This window comes from Miscanthus floridulus, chromosome 15 (assembly GCF_019320115.1).
Source record: "Miscanthus floridulus cultivar M001 chromosome 15, ASM1932011v1, whole genome shotgun sequence".
NCBI lineage: Eukaryota > Viridiplantae > Streptophyta > Magnoliopsida > Poales > Poaceae > Miscanthus > Miscanthus floridulus.
The window spans coordinates 33355131-33376656 of NC_089594.1; the positions used below are offsets into that span (position 1 = coordinate 33355131).

Consider the following 21526-nt stretch of genomic DNA (forward strand, 5'->3'; position numbering starts at 1 on the left):
ATCACCAATGATTGTATCCAAAGGATGATCTCTTGCAATACTTGTTGGTTGAAGCAATGGAACTTGATTGCTTGCACTTGCTAGATCATTGGGTTGAGATGATGTACTAGCCACTTGATCTTGATCAATATCATGAGAGTTACTTGCACTAGCTTGATTTGTATCATCTTGCACATTAGAGTTGGAGAGCACTTGCACTTGATCATCTTCATCATCAATCACTTGCCTAGGCCTCAATTCACCAATATCCATGTTCTTCATGGCATTTAAAAGTTGAATGCCTTTAACATCTTCTAAGTTCTCATTCTCTTCTTGTGAACCCTTGGTTTCATCAAATTCAACATCATGAACTTCCTCAAGAGTACCACTATCCAAATTCCAAACTCTATATGCTTTGCTTGTGGTGGAATAACCAAGTAGGAATCCTTCATCACATTTCTTATCAAACTTGCCCAATCTTGTGCCTTTCTTCAAGATATAGCATTTGCAACCAAAGACCCAAAAATATGCAATGTTGGGCTTTCTACCATTCAAGAGCTCATATGGTGTCTTCTCTTTCAATCGGTGACAATAGAGGCGGTTGCTACAATAGCATGCCGTGTTGATAGCTTCGGCCCAAAAGGATTGACTCACATTGTACTCACTAAGCATAGATCTTGCCATATCAATGAGTGTTCTATTCTTTCTCTCAACAAGGCCATTTGATTGAGGTGTGTACTTGGCCGAGAATTGATGTCTAATTCCAAATTCATCACACAACTCATCAATTCTAGTGTTTTTGAACTCACTACCATTGTCACTTCTAACTCTCTTGATGGTTGTTTCAAACTCATTGTGAATGCCCTTGACAAAAGATTTGAATATTGCAAACACATCACTTTTGTCTACTAGAAAGAATACCCATGTGTATCTAGTGTAGTCATCCACTATCACAAATCCATATTTATTTCCACCGATACTAGTGTATTGTGTTGGCCCAAACAAATCCATGTGCAATAACTCAAATGCTTTACTAGTGCTCATCATGCTTTTCTTAGGATGGGTATTTCCAACTTGTTTGCCGGCTTGACAAGAACTACAAAGCTTATCCTTTTCAAACACAACATCTTTCAAGCCTTTAACTAAGTCACGCTTAATCAATCTATTCAATTGTTTCATTCCAACATGACCAAGCCTTCTATGCCATAACCAACCCATGCTAGACTTAGTGAACAAGCATGTAGATAATCTAGCTTCACTAGCATTGAAATCAACCAAGTATAGATTCTCATATCTAAAGCCTTTGAAGATCAAGTTAGAGCCAACTACACTTATGATTTCTACATCATCTACCCCAAATATGCATTTGAATTCAAGATCACACAATTGAGCCACGGATAGCAAATTGAAGTTCAAGCTCTCTACTAGCAATACATTGGATATGCTCAAGTCATTGGATATTGCAATCTTACCAAGCCCTTTGACCTTGCCTTTGCCATTGTCACCAAATGTGATACTATCATAGCCATCATTGCCATTGGCGTTGATTGAGTTGAACATTCTTGCATCACCGGTCATGTGTTGAGTGCACTCACTATCAAGAACCCAATGCTTTCCTCCGGCTTTGTAATTGACCTACAAAAGAAGATCAATTCTTTTTAGGTACCCAAACTTGCTTGGGTCCTTGAAGGTTAGTAACCAAGCTCTTTGGCACCCAAATGGCTTTCTTCTTTGAGCCCATCCATGGTTTGCCAATGAACTTAGCCTTCACACTATTTGTGCCCTTAACAAGCATATAGGAAGAATTAAGCTTAATAGAGGATACATTAGCTTTTTTGCTTTTGTTGGTGCATTCATGCTCTCTATGACCAACTTGCTTGCAACTAGTGCAAAACCGACCATTGTTCTTCACAAAACTTGTCTTATGAGGAGCAAAGGCCGCCTTGCCTTTCTTGGGGGTATAGCCCAATCCCTCTTTGTAGAGAGAAGCTCTTTGGCTACCCAAGGCCATAAGCAAGCGGTCCTCACCACCATAAGCCTTAGCCAAGGTGTGAGTGAGCTTAGTTACCTCCTTCTTGAGGTTCTCATTCTCAACCACTAGTGAGGTATCACAAGTATGACCATCACTACTAGATAAGGTAGAAGTGGAAGTGCTACAAGAAGGGTTAGTTGGAGGAACAATGATAGGCATAGATAGTGATGTATCAATTAAATCACAAGTTAAACCTACATCACAAGTTTCAACATGCTTCTTTTTATCTTGTTCATTAAGCAAAGTGGAATGAGCTTTTTCAAGCTTTTTGTGAGCCTTGCCAAGCTTCTCATGGGCATCCTCTTGCCTCTCATGAGATGCATTGAGCTCATCAAATGCTTGCTTAAGGGCTTTTAGTTCCTTTCGCAAGCTTTTGCATTCCTTTCTTGAGATGTCAAAGTGTTCTCTAGCATCTTCTAGCATGTCAATTAATTCATCTTTTGTAGGTTCATCATCATCATTATCACTATCACTATCACTTCCATCATCACAAGTTTGTACCTTAGTGGCCTTAGCCATGAAGCATGATGGAGAGTCGAAGAGAGAAGGCTTCTCATTGATTGCTATACTTGCAAGCACCTTCTTCTTGGTGGTCTTGTGATCATCACTATCATCATCATCATCACTTGAGGAAGCATCACTATCCCAAGTGACCACATATGATCCACCCTTCTTCTTCTTGAAGAATGTCTTGTCCTTCTTCTCCTTCTTTTCTTTCTTGTCCTTCTTCTTGTTCTTCTTGTCATCATCATTGTCGCTATTATATGGGCATTGAGCAACAAGATGATCTTTGCTTCCACACTTGAAGCATCTTCTTGACTCATCTTTATTCTTGGATGAAAACTTCTTTCTTCTTGCACGGTAGCCTTTCTTTACCATGAACTTGCCAAACCTCTTGACAAAGAGAGCCATCTTCTCATCATCACTATCATCCCATGAATCATCATCCTCACTTGATGTTTCTTGCTTTGCTTTGCCCTTGGATGATGTGGCCTTGAATGCCACGCTCTTCTTCTTGTCATCCTTCTTCTCATCTTTCTTCTCCCTCTTTTCTTCCTTCTCATCATCATCTCTATAAGCATCATCGGTCATGATATCTCCCAAGATTTGATTTGGTGTCATTGTGTTCAAACCACTCCTCACTAGCAAGGTGACCAACATTTTAAATCTCCCGGGCAAACATCTCAAGAACTTATTTGAGAAGTCCTTGTCCTCTATGTTCTCACCAAGTGCTTTGAGATCATTTACAATCACCTCCATTCGGTGGAACATGTCCAGCACACTCTCATCCTCCTTCATCTTGAAGCTTGCAAACTTTTCTTTGAGGATGTATGCCTTTGCACCCTTCACGGCTTGAGTACCTTCAAATGATTCTTCCAACTTCTTCCAAGCCTCATGTGCCATCTCAATATTTTTGATTTGCTCAAATGTTCTTGCATCAATTGCATCATGAATGGCACTTAGAGCAATATCATTGTTTTGGAGAAGTACTTCTTCGGCGGCGGTGGGATTTTCTGGATTACCAATCTCAATTTTGGTTTCTACCACCTTCCACACCTTTCTATTGATTGACTTGATATGTGTGGCCATCTTTGACTTCCAATAAGAATAATTTGAGCCATCAAATTGGGGTGGCTTCTTGGTGTTGTTGATTTGAGCCATTTTAACACCGAAGGTTGTTAAGCCTCAAATAACAGTGACCTCGGCTCCGATACCACTTGAAAGGTCCTAATGGCTAGAGGGGGGGGTGAATAGCCTAATAAAATTTCTACAACAACACTTAACAAAGTGGTTAGACAATTATAAGGCGAAGTGAGTGTTGCGCTAGCCTACTTAAAATGCAAGCCACCTACCACAATTCTAGTTTAGATAGTGTCAATTCACACAATAGCAAAGACACTATTCTATGTTAGTGTGCTCTCAAAGACTAACTAAAGAGTCACACCAACCAAGCAAGCAAGCTCTCACAACTAGCTACACTAAAGAGCTTGTCAACTAGTTTGCAATAAAGTAAAGAGAGTGATTAGGATAGTTATACCACCGTGTAGATGAAGTACCAATCAATCACAAAGATGAATAACAATGGAGACCAATCACCTCGGAATCAAAGGATGAACACAATGATTTTTACCGAGGTTCACTTACTTGCCGGCAAGCTAGTCCTCGTTATGGCGATTCACTCACTTGCAGGTTCACGCGCTAATTGGCTTCACACGCCAAACCCTCAATAGGGTGCCGCACAACCAACACAAGATGAGGATCACACAAGCCATGAGCAATTCACTAAAGTACCTTTTGGCTCTCCGCCGGGGACAAGGTCAAGAACCCCTCACAATCACCATGATCGGAGCCGGAGACAATCACCACCTCCGCTCGATGATCCTCGCTGCTCCAATCCGTCTAGGTGGCGGAAACCACCAAGAGTAACAAGCGAAATCCGCAGTGAAACACGATCACTAAGTGCCTCTAGATGCAATCACTCAAGCAATGCACTTGGATCACTCCCAATCTCACTATGATGATGAATCAATGATGTAGATGAGTGGGAGGGCTTTGGCTTAGCTCACAAGGTTTCTATGTCAATGAAAATGGCCAAAGATGTGAGCCACAGCCGGCCATGGGGCTATAAATAGAGCCCCAATCAAATAGAGCCGTTATACCCCTTCACTGGGCAAAACGCGCTCTGACCGGACGCTCTGGTCATACTGACCGGACACTGGCCCTCAGCGTCCGGTCGCCCGATGGATGCCATGCGTCACCAGCTTCAAACGCTATTCGTCAGATTCCAATGGCTACGAGGCTGACCAGACGCTCCGGACAAAACTGACCGGACGCTGAAGCCCCAGCGTCTGGTCGTTTCTAGTAAGCTCCCCGAGGCATGTTTTTTCGACCGGACGCGTCCGGTCCACCTTGACCGGACGCAGCCAGCGTCCGGTGCTCAACCCTAGCCTACTGTGCCATCTAATAGCTCGACCAGACGCAGCCTTTCAGCGTCCGGTCGCTAAGTGACCCAGCGTCCGGTCAGTAGACCGACGCCAGCATCATTTCAACCAACTCCATTTCAACTCTAACTTTTTCACCCTTGCTCAAATGTGCCAATCACCAAGAATTTTGCATCCGGTGCAATAGAAAATAGACATTTCATTTTTCCAAAAGCGCCGAATCCCGCCGAGCTTGCTCAGCGGGAGGGAGAGAGGGACCCAAACCCATCTCAACCCTGCAAACACCTTGTGCACATGTGTTAGCATATTTTCACAAATATTTTCAAGGGTGTTAGCACTCCACTAGATCATAAATGCATATGCAATAAGTTAGAGCATCTAGTGGCACTTTGATAACCGCATTCTAATACGAGTTTCACCCCTCTTAATAGTACGGCTATCAAACCTAAATGTGATCACACTCTCTAAGTGTCTTGATCATCAAAACAAAATAGCTCCTACAAGTTATACCTTTGCCTTGAGCTTTTTGTTTTTCTCTTTCTTCTCTTCAAGTTTAAGCCCTTGATCATCTCCATGCTATCACCATTGTCATGTTATGATCTTCATTTGCTTCTCTACTTGAAGTGTGCTACCTATCTCATGATCACTTGATGAACTAGGTTAGCACTTAGGGTTCCATCAATTCACCAAAACCAAACTAGAGCTTTCAAGGGTGGATCAATCACTTGTACATCATCTTCAACATCTTTGGGCTTGATGTCTCCAACCGGAATATTCTTCATGGCCTCCCTCAATGGTTTATCACCTACATCATCAAGATTCTCATATGCTCATTGGGAGCCATTAGATTCATCAAATTCCACATCATATGTTTCTTCAACCAAGCTGGTGGCATGATTAAATACTCGATATGCTTTGGATTTTGATGAGTAACCAACAAGAAAATCAATATCACAACGTCTTTGGAACTTCCCTAGGTGTTGTCGCTTCTTGTAGATGTAGCATTTACAACCAAACACCTAGAAGAATGAGATGTCCGGCTTCTTCCCATTGAGCAACTCATAAGGGGTCTTTCCAAGAAACTTTTGAAGAAATAGGCAGTTGGATGCATAATATGCGGTGTTGATAGCTTTCGCCCATAGAGCTTCGGGTGTATTGTACTTATCAAGCATTGTTCTTGTAAGGGTGATAAGTGTCTGATTCTTTCTCTCTACTACACCATTTTGTTGAGGAGTGTATGTTGCGGAGACCTCATGCTTGATCCCAACTTCATCATAATATGCTTCAATATTTGTGTTGTCAAATTCTTTTCTATTATCACTTCTTATCTTCTTGAGCTTCACTTCAAATTCATTTTGTGCTCTCTTGGCAAACTTCTTGAAACATACGGCTACTTCAGTCTTATCATGAAGGAAGAACACCCAAGTATATCTAGAGTAGTCATCAACTATCGCAAGATAATAGAGATTGCCTCCCAAACTCTTGTAAGTTGTAGGTCCAAATAGATCCATGTGGAGAAGCTCTAGTACTCTTGTTGTTGATATGCAAGCTTTGGTTGGATGAGTGTTTGTAACTTGCTTGCTGGCTTGACATGCACTACAAAGCTTGTCCTTCTCAAATTTCACATCCTTCAAACCTCTCACTAATTCATTCTTCATTAAATTCTTGAATGAGCTCATCCCAACATGTGCAAGTCTTCTATGCCATAGCCACCCAAGTGATGTTTTGGTGAATAAGCATGTCTTAAAGTTTGCATCTTCGTAGGTGAAATCCACTAGATATAGGTTGTTATATCTAAACCCCTTGAATATAACTTGATCATCATCTTTCTTTGACACACCCACTTCCTTCTCGGTAAACAAACATTGAAAGCCAAGATCACACAGTTGACTAATGGATAGCAAGTTGAAACTCAATGAAACAATATATAGCACATTTGATATTGTAACTTTGTCCAATCCTTGAACTTTGCCCTTTGAATTATCACCAAATGTAATCCTTTCTTGACTATTTACTTCTTCATCTAGTGGGGTGAATATATGAGGATCACCGGTCATATGTTGAGTACAACCACTATCAATAACCCAATGACTTCCACTGGTCTTGTAGTTCACCTACACACAAGAGATCAAGCTTGTTGTTTAGGGACCCAAACTTGATGAGGGCCCTTGACTTTCTCAACTAGTGACTTTGCAACCCAAATTTGCTTAGGCCTATTCTTGTTGGGTGGACCTAAGAACATGATTTTCATCTTTCCACTAGAATTCTTTCTAAGAATATAGTGAGCATTGAAGGCAAAGGGTATAGCATGCTTGGGCAAGGGTTGTGGTGGTAGAGTTTGACACTCATGAGCAAAGTGACCTTCTTGTCCACACTCAAAACATCTCTTTGGCTTAGGCTTTGACTTGTATTGTTGTTGATATTGAGCTTGGGCTTTCATCTCTTGATTTACCAAGTACCCAATACCACTTCTATCCATCTTCATCACGGTGTTCATGAGTAGGTCACTTTGGAGATATTGGCCTCTTGTGAATTTGCTCAAACCAGTCTTGAGATGTTGTTTCTCCAACTTGAGCTTCTTGTTTTCTTCTCTAAGTTCATCATGATCTTTGTCAAGATTCTCTATCACAATTGTGTTGGTGGTTGATAGCTTTTCAAGATCTTTCTTGAGCTTTTCATTCTCATTCTTGAGCTTGACATAATCATCATAGTTGTCAGACTCAATCACTTTCTTGCCTTTGCTACTAGAACCTTTCTCAATGCTCTCAATAATCAAGTCATCACATGATGTAGCTATATCAATCTTAGCAACATTGTTAGTAGCATCATGTGGCTCATTGGATAATAACTCATGAGAAAGAACAAGATTGTCATGATTAATCTTGAGATTGGTATACTCTTCTTTTAGCAAATTGTAACTAGTGATAAGCTCATTATGTATCCCCTCAAGTTTATCATGTTTTTCTCTAAGCTTCTTTTTAGAGGTTTTGAGCTCCTTGAGTTTGGATGACACAATTTTATTTTCTTCTCTAAGCTCAACACTAGCTTTTTCGGCTATGTCATATTTTGCTAAGAGTGAGTCCTTCTCAAGTTCTAGCTTTTCATTTTTAGTTCTTGTCTTTTTAATGACTTTAGTGTATTGGTTTAGCAACTTGACAAGATCATCATAAGAAGGTGATTCAAATTCTTCATCACTATCACTACCACTTTCATCATTGCTAGCATTATCATCACCACTACTATCATCATCCTTTTGTACCTTTTGTTCACCCTTGGCCATAAGGCATAGGTGTGTAGAGGATGATGGCGGCAGTGTCGATGAAGATAGTGAAGAACCAATCACAAGAGCGGATCACTTTCATCATCGGATAAGCCGCTTGATGATTCAATGTCCATGAGCCAATCACCAACAATGTATGCCTTGCCATTCTTCTTCTTCTTGTAAAATTCCTTTTTCTTGCCATCCTTCTTCTTGTATGGCTAGTTCTTCTTCTCATCATCATCTTCATCATTTGAGTCATCTTTCTTGCCCTTGTACTTCTTCTTGTACTTGTCTTTCTTGGGTTTGGGGCATTGATGAGCTAGATGACCAAGTTCTCCATAATTATAGCAATCCATTTCGGAGATGGGCTTCCTTCTACTACTAGTGAAGAATTTCTTATTCTTGCCATCAAACTTGACACCATTCTTGTTTAGCTTCTTGAGCATCTTGGCGGTTCTTCTCACCATGAGAGCAAGACTTGCATCATCAATCTCATCATCACTTGAGCTATCATGATCAACTCTTGCTTTGCCCCTTTTCTCTTGGCTATCCTTGAATGCCAAATCTTTCTTCTTGGTGGAAGAAGAGCCATCTTGTGGAGTGAAGTGCGTATACATCTCATGTGCATTGATCTTCCCCAATATTTGAGTTGGTGTAGCAGTGGAAAGATCACTTTGACGAAGCACCATCACAATATGCCCATACTTGTCAATGGGGAGGACACTCAAGATCTTTCTCACAACATCGGATGGTTGCATTTGGGTGAGTCTAAGCTCATTGACTTCCTCTACAAGAACATTTAAGCGTGAATATATCTCATTGACACTTTCTCTAGGAAGCATCTCAAATGAATTAAGCTTTTTCATCACAAGATGATAGCATTCCTCACGCTCACTTTTGGTTCCCTCATGGAGTGCACAAATGTCCGACTATAGTGCATGGGCGTCTTTGTGGTTCCGCACACGGTTAAAGACATCCTTGCAAAGGCCACTAAAGAGGGTGTTTCTAGCCTTTGCATTCTACTTCTCGTAGTTAACCTCATCACCTTGAGGGTTGGCGGGATCCTTAGGTTTTGGGAAGCCTTGTGAGGTGGCTCTAAGAACTCCAACATTTAGAGCCTCTAGGTAAGCCTTCATGTGAATTTTCCAATAAGGAAAATCATCTCCCTCAAAGATAGGAGGGGGTCCATCCCTATGGGACATCTTGCTCAAGGCGGTTAAGCCTAATTTAGGGAGCATGAGGCTCTGATACCAATTGAAAGGATTAAGATGCCCAAGAGGGGGAGGGGGTGAATTGGGCTAATTCTAAATTTTATGCGATAATTAAATCCTACACTTAGTCTACTTCACCCCTTGTGCCTAGAATGTGTTTCTATTGTTCTACCGCATAAAAGTTTTGCACCCTAGGTTCCAATCCTACTCTAGCATAGCAATTCTAGGAATGTAAAGACATGAAATGAATTGCTTAAATGTAAATGCTCAAAATAAAGAGAGGGAAAGGAACACGGTTATGTTTTCCCTAGGTATCGGAGAGTCACCACTCTCCACTAGTCCTCATTGGAGCACCCGCGCAAGGGTGTAGCTCTCCCTTGATCCGTGCAAGGATCAAGTGCTCTCTATGGGCTGATTCTTTGACACTTCGTCGTAGTGAATCACACACAACTTCTCACAACATGACTTGGGTCATCCACAAGCTCCGCCGGATGATCACCAAGCTCCCAATCACTACCAAGCCATCTAGGTGATGGCGATCACCAAGAGTAACAAGCACAAACTCTCACTTGACCAAGACAAGCCTAATGAGAAAGGTGGATGCACACTTGCTACTCTCTATTCACTAATGAAGTCCTTAATCTTGGATTCTCAAATCTCAATCACCTCACTAGGCTCTTGCTCTCCATTGCACTCCAAAGGTGTTTCTTAGCTGAACAAATGGGAAAGTGACCTCCTATGGATGAGTGGAGTAAGTATTTATACCCCCTCATTCAAAACATAATATTTGGAGGTTGAGTCATCACTTTGCGGGATGACCGGACACACCGGTCAGGGTGACCGAACGCTCTAGTCAGTTATGCCTGCCACTATGTCAGAAAGAGTCATTAAGTTCTGACCGGACTCTGACCATCGTCCGGTCATCACCAACCGGATGCGCCTAGACAAGAAAAACCCTTTCTGAAACCTTACTAGAGTTGACCGGACGCAGGCACCCCAGCATCCGATCAGTACCCACCGAATGTGTTTGGTCAAGCAAAAGCCTCTCTGGAACCTCTCTAGAGTTGACCGGACATAGGCACCCTAGCGTCCGGTGCTCCTCCACTCAGTGTCCAATCAGTACTAGACAACTGCAGTTGATTAAATGAACTAATTGGACTCACCCTCTAGCATCCAGTCACAACTAGACCAGTGTTCGGTCAGTCATTTGACCCTCCATTCACTTCCAACTTAAAATCCTATGTGAATGAAGTTGACTCCAATTGATCTTAGGGCTATTCCTGAGCTACCTAGTGCTAGGTTTGATAAGTGTGCACCACACCTAACCCACTAGACTCACCTAGGTCAAGCTACTAGTCCATACCCCCCTTAATACTACGGCCAAAGGAAAAACAAAGTCCTAAACTACTCTAAGTGTCTCTCTAACACCAAACGACACTTAGAACTAGTCCGTCCTTAACCTTGTCATCCATCCTTTGAAAACCAAAGCGATTTCCATCATTGGGGGCATGCCAACCATGATTGCCCAATCAATTTCTATTACCATGACCTAACTCAAATTGCCTCTGCAAAACACACGTTAGTCATAGTAATCTCGTGTCGTCATTAATCACCGAAACCCAACTAGGGACCTAAATGCTTTCACCAGCCATGTCAGCTAGCCATTGGTCACTAACAACCGACTGTTGGGGTACTTTTCACTAGGGGTGGTGCACCGCCACCCTGAGGGTGGTGACCAGGGCGGTGCCAGAGTCCCCCTTTGCTGCTCTCTAGAATTTTAGGGTGGTGGCACCGCCACCCCATGGCAGTGACCAGGGCGGTGCACACTGTGCTATCTAGTGCCCCCTCTTCTCCAGCTATAGTAGCCATCTCTAGTGACACCGCCACCCCTAGGGCGGTGCCCACTCAGGCACTGTTTGCTTCTGTTTCTTCGCGTGGCTTTGTTCGGGCTTCGACATCTTCGCATCTTGGACTCCTTGCTTCACTTCTAGGCTCTCAACACCTCCTCCAATGTCTTCTCTTGAGTGTTGATCAATTTCTTCACGTTCCAAAGTTGGTCCAAGTCTGTGTTGTATCCTATTGAACTATAAAATAGAAACTAGCAAACACATTAGTCCAATTTGGTTATGTTGATCATCAAACACCAAAATCCAAAGTAAATGGGTCTAGGGTCCATTTTTCTTACATTCTCCCCCTTTTTGGTGATTGATGACAACACGACCAAAGCAAGCAAATAATAACAAATGCGGAAATTTAAAAAACTATCTACTTGCTAGGATGCAATGCAAAGGCAAGTTTATATGGTGCTAATGAATACCACTTGTGAAAATCTTTGGAAACTTATCTTGCCCTTGCAAATGTCCCCATATGGTATTATGGACTTAAGCCTCCCCCCTAACTCCATAATCCACTATTCTCTCTTTCTCGGACCATTACCACTTATAAATTATTATGATCGTGCCTATTTTTGGTCCTACAAATTCTCCCCCTTTGGAACCAAACACCGAAAAGGAAGACATTAGTAGCACAAGGGAGGGTCAAACTTTATGATCCTTTGTATGTGGAGTGGAATAGGTCACAAAATTTGACTCTCACATTACATAGACTAAGCTCCCCCTAAATATATGCATACATATGATAGAGGATGTAGTATATGCATAATTGGCAAATTAATGCTCAAGGGAGTTTAATCTATATAATGAATGGAGAAAGCATATATCAAAATCAATTTGATTGACACCACTTGCAATGGGTGGTCGATTTTTGAAGCATGATGCTTATCTTCGGGAACTCCATTTTCCTTGCAATGAAACTACTACACACATGATAAGCTTGAAGTGGTGTTAGTCTTAAAGCATCCAACTTGCAGAGTAACCTCCCCCCTAAAATTGTGCACACAAGTATTGAATACTTGTAGGAGACATGCATATTGATTTCAAAATAAAAAATACCACTTTGAAAGATGCCACCTCATGAATGTGAGAATCATTTTCAAAAATGGTATTCGGGAAAAATTATCTATAATTTGGACATTGGCACATATTAGATAAACAATTGTAGAACAAGCTATGTGTCATGCTTCTAAACAATTTAAACTATGTAGGTTTGCTCTAAGGGTCAAGAGTGAAACCGAGCAACCCTACCATATGTTTTACCTAGTGTATGCATGACAAAAGATTAAACATGCAAATGCAAACCTAGGCATAAAAAGGAACTAGATGCTAATTGAGATTGCAAGAAATTAAATCTAGTTACCTAACATGGGAAGGGGAATTTGGATCCATAGTATTCACTAACCCACTTGGCAATTACATGATCCGATGTGATGCACCCCATGAAATGCACCCAAACTTTGCCAAGTCTCCAAATTCTCCGAAGTCCATTGGACTTCTCACTTCCCCTTCGGGATCCGAACCTTCTTGGTGCTCTTAATATTGAAAATGATCTCCTTTGGCACCGAAATACGTTTGGCCCCATTGTTGGCTTGCTTGTTCACCTTAATGGCCACCACCTTGTCATTTTTCTTCTTCTTCAAGAGATAAGGTGTGGAGGCCTTCTTGTCCACCTTGTTGGTGTAGGTGTTGGAGAGCTTGCTTGTTTGCTTTTTGTTTTTCTCTTTCTTCTTTGCTCCTCCCCCATTCTTCACCTTGCACTCATAGGACTTGTGGTCTTCCTTGTGGCATACATGGCAAACCACGGTTTGTCCTTCATCAAGCTTCTTCACTCCCTTGATAGTGTTATCTTTATGAAGTTGGGTTTGCTCTGTCTTGCCTTTTACTTGAAAGTCCTTGGTAAGATGAGCCACTTCTTGCTTGAGTTGCTCATTCTCCATTGCGACCTCTTGTGTGCATGTTTCTACAACAACTTTCTCAACACAAACTTGGTTGCACATGGGTGAGTCTAAACATAAATCATTGCAAGAAGTAGAGGCATCCTTTTTAGACATGTCAAAGATTGAACTTTTCTTTTTAGGTGCATCGGCGGGGGTAGTACCGATGGCTTCAAGATTAGCAACTTTATTAGTTAGCTCATCACAATGTTTGCACACGGTTTCTATTTTAGCAAGCAAACTTTTATAGGCATCTTGTGAGCTAGCTAACTTTTCTTTTAATTTTTCATTTTTCTTTATAAGTTGCTCATCATTGATTGTGCATGCATTTGTTGTTGCACTAGCCTCAAGTTGCTCAATTTTAGTAGATAGTTCAATATTGAGATTAGAAAATGTCTCATATTATTCAAGCAATGTTTTATATGCTTCTTGTGAACTATCTAGCTTTTCTTGCAACATTTTAGCTTCTTTTGTTGGCTAGTACAACTTTTAGCATATTTAAGATTTTCTTGCACAAGTTGCTCATAAGTAGGTAGCTCATCATCGCTATCACTAGGCATAGACTTTTTGTTACCTCATGCCATAAGGCACACTCGTGAAGTGCTTGATGATGAGTGCTTGTGCCCTAGCCTCTTGTGATGGTCTTCTTCTTCACTTAAAGAATCATCCCATGACCTTATTGATGTGAGGGCTTTGTCCTTGCACGCCTTCTTCTTTGTTCTGGGTGTGGGCTTGTTTGGACAAACTTCCATAAAGTGTCCCAACTCACCGCATCCATAGCATCCCTTCTTTCTTTGCTCATTTCTTTGATTGGTGAAGATGAAATCTTGAATTTGGATGGGCACACTCTTAACATTGAGCCTTTGGATCATCTTCTCCACCTTGTTGATAAGTTTGATTGATTCTTCATCAAGGTCGGAGGTGGAGGAGGAAGATTGATCATCATCACTTGATTCTTCATCATCATCATCATCATTATCTTCTTCTTCTTCACTTGAGGAGATTGAGCTTGAGCTTGTCTCAACTTGCTTGCCCTTCATCTTTTGGTGCTCACTACAAGCAAGGGCTTTGCCTTTGCTTGATGAAGAGGCTTCTTCTTGACCCATCTTATGTGACATCTCAAATGCCACTATCATGCCAATGACTATGGTCTGGGTCATGGTACTCAAGTCCTCCATGTTGTGAAGGATGGTGATGATGCTTGCATATTTCTTTTGTGGTAGCATAGAGATAATTTTCCTCATGATGTCCGCATCACCTAGCTTTGTTAATCCTATAGAATTGAGCTCATTGATAATTAAATTCAAGCGAGAATACATATCATGAATGAGCTCATCATCATTCATTTCAAAAGAATCATAACTTTGTTGAGCTAGGCAATGTTTTTGCTCATGAACATTGCTTGTGCCGTCATGGAGCTCTTGCAATTTTAACCAAATTTCATGTGTTGTATTTAAAGTGAACACTTGGTTAAACACATCCATGCTAAAAGATTTAAACAGGCAATTTTTAGCTCTAGCATTGAAATGAATTTCCTTTTCTTCACTCTTTGTGGGTTTATCAGGATTCTTAATGGGTTTCATCTCATCACGAGTGACTCTCCAAACACCCAAATCTATCGCATCAAGGTGACAAGTCATTCTAGCTTTATAGTAGGGGAAGTTAGTGCTGTCAAAGTGCGGAGGCCTAGAGGTATCCATCCCAACCACTCTAAATAGCGTCGGCTCAATGACGGTGAGGCCAAAGGTCCAAATTTAGCCAACCGGCTCCGATACCACTTGTAAGGGAATATGACGCCTAAGAGGGGGGGTGAATTAGGCAACTTAAAATTCTACTTCTAACTAAGACCTCTAATTCTACCTAGTCAAAACCTATGCAAGAAAGTAATTGATCTAAATGTGCAACTACAATTTTGCTAGGTGTGTTGCTATCTCTACCGCAAAAGAGTTATGCAACCTAGGTTCCAATCCTACCCGACTAGCCTATCAACTAAGCTAGGAAAGTAAAGCACATAACCAAGGTAGCAATATAAATAATAAAGGTAAAGATGAGGTAGAGATGCAAACTCCCATCGAAGACTTCTGTATTTTTACTGAGGTATCGAGAAGTGCTCAAGCTTCCCCCTAGTCCTCGTTGGAGCCCTCGCAAGGAATCCCTAGCAAGGGCCAAGCTCCTGGTCAGGTAACTCCATGGATAGCCTTGGGCCTTCCCCACATGCAAGTAGGTCTTCGGTGTGCCTTCTGACAAGCCTCTCCCGGACCGCTCCCTGCCGTCTTCACTATCAAGCTTCCGGTCGAAATGCCGCGGGCCTTATTCCCTTTGGTACACGGTGGCGGCCACACCACAAACACAGTTGGTGTGGTCTCGCAAGACTACAAGCCCCGCCAAGTACAAATACGGTGTGCGCAAGCACCTTGGGTTTAGAGGTATGCAAACCTCACTAGAAACTAGACCTAAGCCTAGAGCAAGCGCATATGAGCGTGGTCTAACTAACCTAAGCACTTCGCAAAGCATCTACGATAATCACCAAGTGATCTTTAAGCTCTATGCATGTGGAGAGCACAAATGAGGTGTAGCAACACCCTCCTATCTTCCCTCAGCTCTCACACTCTTCAAATGGCCAGTTGGAGTCATATATTTAGGCCACAAGTGGAGATATAGCCATTGGGGCCGAGCTCCACGTTTCTGCGTGGGCACCGGACATGGCGGTGCTAGCCATGTCAGCTAGCTGTTAGTCACTAACAACCGATTGTTGGGGTATTGTTCACTAGGGCAGTGCACCACCACCCTGAGGGCGGTGACTAGGGCGGTGCCCGAGTCCCCCTTCGCTGCTCTCTGGAATTTTAGGGCGATGGCACCACCACCCCCTGTCCGGTGCACCGCCACCCCATGGCGGTGACCATGGCGGTGCACACTGTGCTGTCTGGTGCCCCCCTCTTCTCTAGCTATAGCAGCCTATCTCTAGTGGCACCACCACCCCTAGGGTAGTGGCACCGACACCCTTAGGGTGGTGCCCACTCAGCCACCGTTTGCTTCCATTTCTTCGCGTGGCTTTGTTCGGGCTTCGACATCTTTGTGTCTTGGACTCCTTGCTTTACTTCTAGGCTATCAACACCTCCTCCAATGTCTTCTCTTGAGTGTTGATCAATTTCTTCATGTTCCAAAGTTGGTCCAAGTCTGCGTTGCATCCTATTGAACTATAAAATAGTCACTAGCAAACACATTAGTCCAATTTGGTTGTGTTGATCATCAAACACCAAAATCCAAAGTAATTAGGCCTAGGGTCCATTTTCCTTACAGGTTTATCGAATGCCACTAGGTGACATGATTCTTGCATATGCATTTAGGAACCTAGTGTGCTAACTTTGACCCTTGTAAAATGCTTTAAAAATGCTAACACACAAGCACATGAGTTGTACACACTGTGGTTAGCAACTTAGAAGCAAGGGCAAAGTGGTTGTGGATATAGAAAAAGAAAAGGAGGAGTTATGGTAGAACCAGACGCATGCTTCAGGGTGGACCTACGCATCCGGTGCCTAACCTTAGCCTTTGGGCTGTGGCACAGCAGAGACCGAACGCTGCGCAGTCTAGCGATCAGACACTGGAGCGAGCACGTGATTGGACGCGCAGGGGACACATCAGGTCATGGCTAACGTATGCTGGCGTCAGCATCAAGAGCACATAGAGAGAAGCGTAGAGCTGATCGGACTCACCGGTGCGTCCGGTCACCTAGGACCTGACACGTTGGGTTAAGAAAATTGTGCTCTGGACCCTTACTGGACTCGATCAGACGCCATGTGTTGGTGAGTCCGGTGACTTTGAGCTATGCATCTAGTCTGACTTTGATTGAGTGAGTGAACGTTAAGTGACTGTTGGAGATCTGTGGCGCTCGTTGAATGGAAGGACACATGGTTGGCCAAGGGCGATCGGACGCTAGCTGACCGGACGCTGGGGTGCATCTGGTTAGTGCGTCCGGTCAGCTCGAGAGCTCCCAACAACTCTCTAAGCTTTGGGGCTCTATAAATAGGAAGGTACTGGCTTAGGGCTCACTTGCTTGGCATTTTGACATCCTTGTGAGCTTGAGCAAACACCTTACTCTCATCTCCATCATTGATTCATCATCATAGTGAGATTGGAAGTGATTCCAAGTGCATTTGCTTGAGTGATTGCATCTAGTGGCACTTGGGGATCGTTGTGGCAGCATATTTCTTATTTCTCGTGGTGGTTGCCGCCACCTAGATGGCTTGGAGCAGCGGTGGACCTTCAGCACATGTTGGTGATTATTCGTGGCTGGCTCCAGTGATTGTGAGGGGTCTTGCACCTTCCTCGACGAACAGCCACAAGGTAGCTCTAGTAAATTGCTCGTGTCATTGAGTTACCTCACTTGTGGGTAGGTTCTTGCGGCATCCATTTGTTGGACGAGGTTTGTGCAACACCTCTTAGACGCCGAACCACCAAGTGTTGGTCGACACAACGGAGACTAGTGTGCCAGCAAACACGTGAACCTCGCGAGAAAAATCTTATGTCTCTTATGTGATTGGATTTCTTCCGGTGATTGATTGGCTTCATCTTGTGATTGGTTCATTCCTCGACACGGTGGTATAATCACCCTACTCACTCCATTACTTTCTTGCAAACTAGTTGTAGCAAGCTCTTTAGTGTAGCTAGTTTTGAGAGCTTGCTTTGTAGCTTAGTTTCATCTAGTGGAGCTCTTTAGTGTAGCCTTGTTGAGAGCTCTTCGTAAGTAGTGACTTAGCTCTTGTATGTGCCTAGTGATCATAGTAACTAGAATTATTAGAATAGGTGGCTTGCAACCCTTGTAGAGCTAGAGAAAAATTGCATTATGTCATTTATTGTACTAATCAATTTCTCTAGTGCCTTGTAGAGTTTTAAAATAGGCTATTCACCCACCTCTAGCCATATTAGGACCTTTCATAGTTTGCATTGAGGGCTTAGGAGTCCAGGACCTTCCATGTCTACGTGTATTCCTAACTTTTGTTCAAGCTAATGTGGCAGAACCTCCCAATCTAATGCCTCCTAGGGGTACGTGTCTTCCATTAGACACTAAGTACCCAAGGGAGAACACCAAATTACGAAGTTCCATCGAGCACACCCCGAGGGAGAACCCGAAAATCCACATTTTTCCATCAGAATCATAAATGAGAGAATAAAGCTTACATCATTATTACCATTTCTTACATCACTTTTAATACAACATCATAGTAGAATATTTATTGTTTATAATAGCGGAATATGATCAGGTTATCAGAGTTATGAATAATTTAATTTAATAGCAGAATATAAACATGTGAATAGAGTTACAACGGAAATAAACACTTATTCATGATAAGATGAAGCATTGATATATAAATTATGATAACAGATTATAAAACTTTTATTTATAAAAACATTTAGTGAAAGTTATAAATAAAACTATGATCGCAGCGTAAAGGAATCCTCTCTGAGCCCACCAGAAGGAATCCACACACAATGGGTCAGCTCTAGCATCCACCTGTCACCTGCAACAGGGGAGAATAAAACCCTGAGTACTCAATTGTACTCAGCATGACTTACCCAACAGGAGGAAAGAAAAGACTCCAAGGATATGCAAGGCTATCTGGCTTGTGGGTTTATTGCATCAGTAGGAAGCATTACTAAATGTACGTCCTTGTATTCAATTTTATTAGCAGTCATCATTAGTTCATTAACTAACTATTCTATGTAAGCACTTGTGCTACTTTCAAGCAGGTGGTAAGCAATCAGAATTATTTTATCATCTTTCATCTTTCAGTTCTTACTACGGTGCTAGATTGTAGACAAGTCGTACCGGATCGCCCGGCGATTCGTGAATCAATGTGCCTAGCTGGGTACCCCAAAACACATGCCCCGCTTGTACCCTAGGCACAAGTAGGACGAACCCACTATCCTCCTATCACGGGGCCCAGGTCCTCGTCCAAACTGGGACTCCAAGCCCCCGCCCCTGAGTCCCGGACTCAGTATGGTGCAAGGACCTCCACCCAAAAACCACCCTGATAGTTGGTCTAGAAAAAGCCGGAACCCATGATAAGAGAGTGGCAAGTCTTCCCTACGTCCATACACATATATGTGTTTAGGATAATAAGTCTGTGACCTGCCTAGAACCCAATACAATAGCCGGTCCTTAACCGACACAGACAGGAAAAACAGTGTAACCAAGCTATGCCCCATTGGCCGCAGGGCACAACCTCTTACACTCACCAATACCCAAACCATATCCCTGTCCGGTCTCCATTTTTCCTTTCACCATTCTTATCATGAGTGATAATAATATAGTAACGACAATAATATATTTCCTATCTCTCGCTAGTGATAGGCAATCACTCGACTTCTACCGGAATCCTATAGCATAGCAATCTACATGATCCTATCATACTAGTAAGACTCATAGGATAAAGATATATATGCAAGCGGGTTTCATTTAACTCCTTAAAACTTAATGCACAAATATAATTTAAAGTGCAGAAAAGTAGGGGTTATGCATCGGGGCTTGCCTAGGTAAGATTTAATCAGAAGTTAGCTTTCTATCATGGCGACACGATCTCCAAAAGCACCATTTCTCTAGCAACTCCCGATGACTCCGTGATCCATCGACGTCCCTATTATGATATGCAATATGATGCAATGCAAAGACGTAATTAATCGACTGCAACCGTGACTTGTAAAATACGATTTACGCCTTTCAAGTTAACGAGCTAGTTCTAACGACGACCGTACTTAGGCTACATATCCATGTTGTCGAATAAGGCGTTATTTTCCCAACAAATGTTTTAGTTATACAAACCCAAGTTGTTTCTTTATTCAATTCTATCAATTTAATCTTTATTCAAAATAGGGCATCATTATCTATCTAGCAACTAATTATTCTAGAGCTACAAAAATTACAGTGGGTAACTAATATTATTAGCAGTCTACTGTAAAATTTTCAGAGTCAACACTATCATCATTTTCTCACAAAAATTCCCACAAGTTCACATTTTAACAATACTAAACATTTAAAATAATTAGAGCAACCCTAAAAATATACAAAACTTATACAAACAAAATACATTATCAGGTAGATCATGATTTTAGAAACTTAATAAATTTGGTTTGGCATTTTTGTGATTTTTCTACGCTTTATTTTCAAATTTTGAAGAACACTGAATTAACAAAACGAAAATCAACACCAAAAAGAAAAAGGGCCTATGCGGCTTGACTTGGCCCGCAAACGCGCGCGCGGCCTGCTGGCCAGGCACGGCCCAGCGGTGCAGTAAAGGGCACGGCGGCCCAGGCGGGGGCGGGGCGCGCGCGCGGCCACAGAGGAGGCCGGCGGCCCATGCGGACAACGAGTGTGGCCCAACAAGGCGGCCCATGCGCGACGGCAGCAGACCGGCCCAGCGCGGCCTGCCCAAACTGACCTGGTGAATATGCAAAAAGGACCCCGCGCTTGTCCTTATTTAACTCAAGGTAAACAACATTATGCGATACTATTCATATGAGTCTCGTGTTTTACACCTAGAACCCTATAATAGTTCTTATTCACACTTTCTCACCTGCTCTCTTTCCCCAAAAGCAGAGCACGGAGCAGAGGCACTGGCCGGCGGTCAATCCTAGATGAGGAGGGCACGACGACGGCGGAAAGCCCGCCGGCGAGTTGCACGGGAACCCGTGCGGCCTCGGGCTGGCCACGGTGAGACCTGAGCCCACCCTCGTTAGCCTACCCGCGCGAGCCATGGTGGCGGCAAGCCGGCTGTGGTGGCACCGGCCAGATGGATGGCGGCAACGGTGCTGTGGCGCTGGCAGGGCGGCTCCTCGGCACCAGGCGGCATGGCGCGTTCACACGTGTGGCGGCGGCGGTGGAAACGACCACGGTGGGGCGCGACGGTGGCGCAACCATGACTGGGCGCTGTGGGCGAGAGGCACTGCGAGTCGAGCGCGCTCACGAGAGGGGGGGGAATCAGCGATGGCGCTCCTGGGCGCGGTGGCTGTCGTGCTAGGAGGGGCAACGTCGAGGGGCAGCGGTCCAGCGTGGACCGGGGTGGGCACGGTGGCCACACGCAGAGGAATAGCACGGTGGAGCGCAACGAGGCTCGGGAGGAGCCGCGGGTGCAAGGAGGAGCAAGGCGAGGCGGAGTAGCTCGGCGTCGTGCTTTGCTCTAGCGGTATGGGGCTCTGAGCTGCTCCAGTGAGATGAAGAAGGAAAGGAGTGGGAGGTGGGGTCCATGCCGTGCACGACACGATAGAAGGACAAGG

At 43.3% G+C, this 21526-nt stretch overlaps 1 protein-coding gene across 1 annotated transcript in view; it reads right to left on the reverse strand.

Moving 5' to 3' along the window:
* LOC136507327 (dynamin-like protein ARC5) overlaps positions 1-21007 on the reverse strand; it is a 42649-nt gene extending 21642 nt beyond the window's left edge. The window contains 1 exon segment of the mRNA XM_066502089.1: positions 20827-21007. Within this exon segment, the coding sequence (XP_066358186.1) occupies positions 20827-21007 (181 nt within the window).
* Positions 21008-21526: the final 519 nt, after the last annotated feature.